Source organism: Hylaeus anthracinus, unplaced genomic scaffold (genome assembly GCF_026225885.1).
Source record: "Hylaeus anthracinus isolate JK02 unplaced genomic scaffold, UHH_iyHylAnth1.0_haploid 4, whole genome shotgun sequence".
Taxonomy (NCBI): domain Eukaryota; kingdom Metazoa; phylum Arthropoda; class Insecta; order Hymenoptera; family Colletidae; genus Hylaeus; species Hylaeus anthracinus.
This window is the reverse complement of record NW_026535289.1, coordinates 12,540,291-12,548,000: the sequence shown is the minus strand read 5'-3', so window position 1 is coordinate 12,548,000 and position 7,710 is coordinate 12,540,291. Positions and strand designations below refer to the sequence as shown.

Genomic DNA, 7,710 nt, shown 5'->3' with positions numbered 1-7,710 from the left:
CCGACGTCGGATGGTAATTTACCATCGTGTCGGTAAATACCCTATCAAATGGCGCCATCTCGCGGTGACAGTTCGAACTAATCGATGACAAGCTTGGGCGTTTTCCCGGTGGTGCGCTGTACGGAGGTCGGAATTTTAGTTCGATCTTTTCATCGCGAGATGGCGAGTGGAATGTATGGAGTTAAAACAGTTGTACCAACTGCACCCCATATTACTAGACTGGGGAAGAAGCTGTGTGGGGTTACACATATTTATCGATTTTTACATGTATAGTTCTTCACACATGTTTCATACTTCACATTGATAATTGTAATTGGTTATTGCGTTTGAACGTAGCGGATTTTAATTCTCTTATGTAGAATCCCTACAGCTGGTGTCCTAGTCCCGCCATCTTACGAAAATGTTGAGAACTGTTTTCGCTACAAACTTGGGCATTTCCCCACCGATGGCGCCACTAAAATTAGTACCATTGAACTCAGTCGGTATTCAAATATATTTAAATTGAATTAATTTATGAAAATCCTGTTTACGAATGATTACTTTTATTTTGAAGCGTGTGTACAATTCATATTAAAAATAAGAGAGACTGTTATCATCACAGCGCGTTTATCATCAATTCTCAGAATGCACCAAGTCTGTTAAAATAATACAAAAGCTACTAATCTCTGTCTGTTGTACACTATACACAGTCAGTCTTGATATCGAACTAACCGTACAATTAATATTTACGAAGATACTTCGGGCCTGTAATAGTTAAAAAGATTTTGATGTTTATCAATCTTCCGATAAGCTCCCGTCGCTATCAATTGTGTTTTACTGTCGATATAAATTATATCAAAAAGAATGTATCGATAAATGCTATGGACTAATCTATTATAAAATACGAATTACTTATATTTACTTCTAATTAGAATTACTTCTAAGTACATAAACGATTATTTAAAAGTCACGAATTATCTCTTAGCCATGTACGCTTTCCATTTTAATACCAGGTACGTCAACGCTTGTAAACAGATTATCCAAACGAGTAATCCGAGTATCGCGGTATAATATGTAATTGTCGGCATATTCATCTCCTCCAGAATTCTATTCGGCGAGCGTAAGTGGCAATACAATTTGGAACACGGCAATCTTTCTCTGCCATCGCCGTAAATTGTCACCAGAATACCTTCGAATGCGTACCTGCGAAAGGACGGATAAATATTTAGCGTGCGCGAATCTTTGTTGGAAAGAAAAATAAAGGAGACGAACCTGAAGAAACTGACAACGCACAAAGGTTGTAGGTAAAATGTTACCTCGCTGAATTTTAAGAAAAATCCAGCAAACAGGATCATCGGCATGTTGAGCGCAGGGATCAAAAACACTCCTAACTGAAATATTAATAGTTTTCGTTACTATGGCTCGGTCGAAATCCAATTGAATCGAGTTTATTTCGAGAAAGTTCATTTCGAAATCCAACGTTTTCCAATATTTTAATTTATTACGTGTGTGTCGAATGCAACCCCGACAAGCATTCCTGACGACTGTCCGACGACCGTTGTTAAAATGCAAATCAACCAAGTACGGACAAATCTGACGCACTCGATTGGTTGGCCAGTCATGCAATACGCGATAACGATGAAAATCGAAGGAGAAAGGATCTGAAAATAATCAATTACATATAGGAACATTTTACATAAGCAAAGATCCGTATCGTACTTACTTGCAATGGTAAATCCGACATAATTTTAGCGGTGTAATAAGACCTTAGGCGGTACCAATTATTCAAGTATTCCCGCAGGAAGACTGCAGCTTCAATGGGAACTGCAAACACAGCGCGCTTGAAATAATTTTAATATATAAATCGAATACAGATCGTCCAATAACACTGTCCAACGCGATTTTTTGTCCGCGATATCCGCTAGGTGATTCTTAAAATTCTTAAAATAAAAAACATCAAAATACAAAAGTATTTCGTGAAAAGTACTCGCGTCGGCAACTTTTTGAACTTCGGTGTTCGTTTACAGGCATTCGAAAGAGCAGATAATACTAAAGGAATATGTCTTCATATTCAGAAAACACTCCTCTATCTTTTAAGGCTAAATAGAACTTTCTAGCGTTCGTAGTTTTCAAGTAGTATTACGTTTTCTCTCATAATCGACCGTATTTACAAAATCGCGAATTATCTCGAAAACCAAGGGCGATGGAGCAATTTCACTTTCGGATACGTATTTAGAACGAGGAACCCTATAAGAATCACCTAGTGGATATCGCGGAATTTGAAAAAAGGTTCAAATTTGTTGGACAGTGTAATCTTTGCTCGCGTTCTAAATTTTTCGAGTATCATACTTGTAACAATTCCGGACTTACACGTCAACACCGCTGGCATGGAACTCGCGAAATACAGAAACAGCAAAATGAAAAACACGCATGCTATGTTGCTGTTAACTCTACTGGCGTCAGTCCCAGAATTGTAGAATACTACGCCTAGTAGAAACGCCACTACCACGTGAGCCGCAAATCTGAGCTTCGTTAGGGTCTAAAAGCAAACAAGCGACAGCTCTGTACAAAAATGAGATACAGAATAAAAAACAAAGCGTTAGCATTTCTAACGTAAACTTTCATGCATACACGTATACACTAACATTAATCATTATACACTAACATTATCTCGTCTGATGCAAATCATCGCTCGCGTTAACAGGATTTTCTGTTCTTGCCACATAGAAATCGATTTCGATTTGCTCGAAGTGTTGTCTATTTTCGTTGTAACCGCCGAATCGCTCCCTAAAAAGAAGGACGAGTTCGTACTTGGTTCTAGAAACTGAGGTCGATGTATCAGGTTATCCAGAAAGTTCGTGGCAATTTCTAAGAAAAATTCAAAAACACCTTTGAATTTTCATATATATTTATTCAATTACATAGGTGCCATTTTGCTCCACAATCTTTCCAACTTTTAAGGGATCTATCCATCCTATTTGTTTTCAACCACTTCGATATATTCAGACCCGTACCGTCTACCAAAAATCGATACCGACTATTCCGGATAACCCAATACATACAATTTGTTTGATACCGATTCGAGTAAACGAGAATTTTATTCGTACGCATTTACCCATGTTTGGATACTTGAAGTGCGTTTTCCATTCCGAGTACTTTTCGCGGCTGTTTGTGTACAGGTTACACAAATCCCCGCCTCTCTCCGCGGTTACAACCTCCAGAACTGTAGGAAATATGAACGCTCTCAACTCGCGCCCTAAACATTACTAACGTTTAGACGTTAACGTATTTCCCAAGTTACCGAATTCCGCTATGTTGTAAAACGGGGGACACGCGTAGCCGGCGCTTTCGAATGTAGGTAAAACGTCGTCCCAGTTACCGCAGTAGAATGACTTTCCTTTGTGGAGAACCAACAGGTCGTCGAATTGTGATATCGTGCGACTGCTGGGCTGATGAATCGCGCACGCGACCGTGCAACCTGTTCTTGCCATGTTATGCAACAGACCAATCACCTGTACCAAAACAATACGCAACCTCGTAAACCGTGCACGCTTGCAACGTGGTCTTTTTAGTTTCCATACATTTTTTCGAATGCCTTGGAACATTCGAATCTTTAAGGGAGTATCATAAATTAGGGGGTCTAAAAAAAAAAAAAATTAATTCTATCGAACTTTTTATCCTATTTTCACACATATTCAAATTGAGTCGACCGTGGCGCACATTTGTAGAACACCTCGCGATTAAAACCTCCTATCGGCGGGAATGATGCAGGTCGTAATTTTGGTTTGACAGAAAAAAAACGAAAGAAATTTTCATTTTCATACATTTTTCTTCTATGTGGTTCTATGAAGTTATAATTGTGAGGTGCTCTACAAGTGTGCGTCACAGTCGACTCAATTTGAATATATGTTGTTGAAAAAATGTCTACAGACTGCTCAAGTATCCATGAAAATAGGATAAAAAGTTCGATAGAATTAATTATTTTTTTCCTAAACAAAAATCACGAAAATCCGCTTTGTTTTAGACCTTTTAATTCAGGATATCCCGTTAAGAAATTGTAAGAATTGTTTCGAGTATTTTTATTGATAAATTCGGTTTGGTTACGGAGACCTGGTTCGAGGAGGTGCTGTCGAGTCCGCTGGTTGGTTCGTCGAGGAGTAGAACGCAAGGTCGCGTAACCATTTCTATGCCGATCGACAGCCTTTTCCGTTCGCCGCCGCTCAGATTCTCCACCAACGTGTTCAGGCAATGCGTCAATCCCAGATTTTCGGCTATTTCGTTTACCTGTTAATCGTAAGCGTGCTGTGAATATTCCATTGTCCTCTTATCGACCGATCGAACATTGAATAGTAAAGTATTAATTAAAATTAAACATTTACAATTAAACAGAAAGAGCGGGATCCGCGAACACCTTGAACCTTCAATCGCGCGGCGATGTATAGCGTTTCCCTGGTGGTGAGCAATGGTAAAAGCGCGAATTCTTGCGGTAAGAAACACGTTTGCTTTCGAAAAACGCCACCGTTCCATTCCCTGCCGTTAACGGTAATGGATCCCTTTACGTTAGTCGTTTTTAACGTCGATACGATCCGTAACAATGTCGTTTTTCCAGCACCGGATGGCCCTATAATCGCCGTCAGTTTTCCTGGCCGGAAACACCCAGTCACGCTCTCCAGCAACTTCTTCGATTTTTCTGCAAGAAAAATGCGACATTGCTGAGCGAGTCCTATTTCGTCTCTCTCTGTTTTACGATCGAAAGCAATTCGACGCGATCGACGCATAGAGATATAGAACAGGAGAATGTTATAGCAGTGATGAGCAAAATCCTAGGCTTCGAATAAATCTGAAGTTTGTTGATATGCTTGTCTCGTTTTCTCTTTCGAACATTTTCCGGAGAATGAAATGCGACAAACGCATCGGCAAACATCAGATTTATTCGAAGCGTAGGGCTTTGCCCAGCTCTGTATTATAATTAAAAAGAAAAGGTTTCGGAATCTTTAATAAGAACACATTTTCGTTCGTACCTTTTAACCTCATTTTTGAATCTCAGAGAAACCTTTGCTTCAATAAAACAACTATCGCTGCATCATCGATTAAGAATTAACGAGTACATCTCTAAATCCAGATCACGTATCCGTCGTTAAAAATACATCGAGCGTCCTTCGTAAGCTTCAATCGAATGAATAATAGACTGGAGTATGCATTTTACAAATGCGACGATTAAGAACAATTAATATACAGTCGTAACGTTCCTTCCACGACCCCGTGTTTGCCAATTACTTTTTCATTGTACTCGAGTACATGAAATTTCATACGATATAGCGATTCCAGTTTTCGTGCATACCGATAACAGTATATCATTCCAAGATTTTTCATTCGAAAACTTACGTAAATCAACTCTAACCTCGATCAGACCTTTGATGATCTTCTACACGATCGGTTTTAATTCCTGGTCTAGTTGACCCTGTGATCGCGCACGAACGATCGCGATGCTGGCAATTTCTCGCGTGCGCAAATAGCTGGCAATGCCAAGTACAAAACGTTCCTCCAAGTTTAAAGAGATTAAGTAGACAGAGTAAATGGAAGAGTAAATAGGTTTTATAAAATCGTGTATAGGGATGCGTAAATAATATCAAAAGAAAACTAAAAGTGTAACAAATTTCTTTGATATCGCCACTAATTTTCTACCATTGATTAATTAAACTTTAAATGCACGCTTACGATTTAAGTGAAAGATCCCCGAACACCTTGAACCTTCGGTGCTCGAACACGAGAGAAAACTGCAGGGTTTATATCAAAGGGTCCCGCTATGTTGGAAGACGTATATGTATACAGGGTGTTCAGGCCAATCTCCATCCGGATATTACGTTAAGAACATTTTCAAGTAATAAATTGAAATGACTCGTTACTTATTAGGTTTAGGGCTAATAAAGGTCAATACTTTTTTATTTAGAATTCGATACTCTACTATGTTTTCGTACAAAAAATATATCATTCTATTTAAAAAACTGAAGGTCGCCTTCATTTCTCAGAAAATAGTACAAATACGAGAGATCTATTTACCTGGTTACATTGCGCACAAAAAACAGTATGAATTTTTCCTCTTTCATTTTTGTTTGTCATACGTACCATCGACGAGAAAAACGCTGGACAGTAATAGCCTGAACACCCTGTGCATAGCGCGAGCGATTGTAAGTCGTACTTTCTCTTCGCGCGGCGTCAGAATTAATGTATCCACGGACTTACCTTTTTTACAAGAAACCGAGTAGGAGAGATTGTCGAACTCCACGTGCATTCGAGTCATGGGTTGAGTATCTGGGTTAAGGAAATTCTGGTTGTCCCTCGTCGTTAATTGGATCGTGCATCCTTCGTCTATCATTCGCATCATCGGATCGACGCTCGCACCATTCTCGTACACTTCCATCGCAGGACTATGTCCGAGACGTTAACTAATCAAATCGACCATTAAGTTGTTAACTGGTGGCCCGATACGTTTACATAAACGGACAAATGTAAAAGACGTCGACTTTTTGTGTCTTTCTTCGGTATAGAACGGGAGATTTACCATAAAAAAAATGGAAAAATCGCGAGATCAGCTGCCATTAAATGCGAAAAGTTCAATCTCGATCCATAAATTCCTCGACGAGTTTCATAAAAAAAAAAAAAAAAAATTAGGAATTTTGCAACAACAATAGTTATAAACAATAAGAAAAATCATTTATGCAAAGTGATCAACTCGAAAACCTGTCCGGCAACAAAATGTAAAGTGTTTCGTCGATTTCATCGAATTCGGGCCGAACATACGGGAAATAGTACAATTTCGCGATAAAAAGTGCAATAAAGTGGTAAAAAATGGAAGTAGGTCAAATTTCTTTTCAAGCTTTTAAGAGGCAACGAAGCCCTGCCAGATGCGAGAAGATTCAATCCGATTGGTCAATTCCTTTCGAAATAAGAAGAAATACAAAATTTTTCGGTTTTTTGCAAAAAAAAAAGAAAGCGGTTAAAAAATGAGAAATTCCAAAATCTTTTGATCGTGGAATCACCTCGGAGATATGCTCTACAAGATAAGATCTCAGCGTAATCGAGTAACATGCATAAAAAAATATATATACATGTCGAATTGAGTAACCTTCTCCTTTCCGAAGTCGGTTAATAATGTTCACGGTTCGATCAATGTCAAAGGGACTAATTGTTTACGATTCGTTGTATGGAAATAAGATTAGCCAACGCATTAGTATTGTGCATTAGTATTCTGGTACATGAAGTTACCATGTGTTTACATTACATCCGAAGATTACGCATCACTGTTAATACGAATGATAGCGTCGACAGAAGTGTTGAGAGAAGATAAACGCTCTGTTTAAAGTTTGATTATATAATGAAACATTTTACGCGACGTACACAAATAAGCAACACGACCAATGCCGCATACACGTATTCCGATCTTTCGTATTCTAGAAAGTAAAAATACCAGTTTTGTTTCGCATGTTTTAGCGTTAATGCAGCTCGACCAGACATCGCGCCTAGCATATTTATTACCTTTAAAACAGAGAGAACTCGATCTATATCGCGCTTGGTAATTTTGTCAAAATTTCTTAAGGGATGACAAAGAAAATAAGAAGCTAAAGAAATGTGAAAAATGTGAAGGCGCGATTGATTACTATTCTAATGTGTATTCATCTCATTCTAGAAAACTGGTAATACGCGAAGAAGAAGATGTACCTAGAAAATCTA

General features: G+C 38.6%; 1 protein-coding gene and 1 long non-coding RNA gene across 7 annotated transcripts in view; one reads left to right on the top strand and one right to left on the bottom strand.

The window, feature by feature from the left end:
- Positions 1-856: 856 nt before the first annotated feature.
- LOC128894647 (ATP-binding cassette sub-family G member 1-like) overlaps positions 857-7,710 on the bottom strand; it is a 7,653-nt gene continuing 799 nt past the window's right edge. For 4 of the 6 annotated variants that reach the window (XM_054156518.1, XM_054156519.1, XM_054156520.1 and 1 more), the window contains exons 2-12: positions 6,223-6,425; positions 4,359-4,669; positions 4,090-4,263; positions 3,281-3,491; positions 3,095-3,202; positions 2,645-2,766; positions 2,350-2,518; positions 1,703-1,803; positions 1,485-1,640; positions 1,252-1,370; positions 857-1,182 (exon numbers count right to left, since the gene is read on the bottom strand). In XM_054156518.1, the coding sequence (XP_054012493.1) occupies positions 954-1,182; positions 1,252-1,370; positions 1,485-1,640; positions 1,703-1,803; positions 2,350-2,518; positions 2,645-2,766; positions 3,095-3,202; positions 3,281-3,491; positions 4,090-4,263; positions 4,359-4,669; positions 6,223-6,400 (1,878 nt within the window). In that variant the 5' untranslated portion in view covers positions 6,401-6,425 and the 3' untranslated portion in view covers positions 857-953. Of the gene's footprint in view, positions 1,183-1,251; positions 1,371-1,459; positions 1,641-1,702; positions 1,804-2,349; positions 2,519-2,644; positions 2,767-3,094; positions 3,203-3,280; positions 3,492-4,089; positions 4,264-4,358; positions 4,670-6,222; positions 6,426-6,541; positions 6,712-7,710 lie in introns of those variants that run through there. The other 2 variants (XM_054156521.1, XM_054156523.1) reach the window with 2 other exon arrangements.
- On the top strand, positions 6,531-7,085 carry LOC128894694 (uncharacterized). Its single transcript, XR_008461615.1, has 2 exons — positions 6,531-6,670; positions 6,705-7,085. It is a non-coding gene; the product is annotated as an uncharacterized LOC128894694 (long non-coding RNA).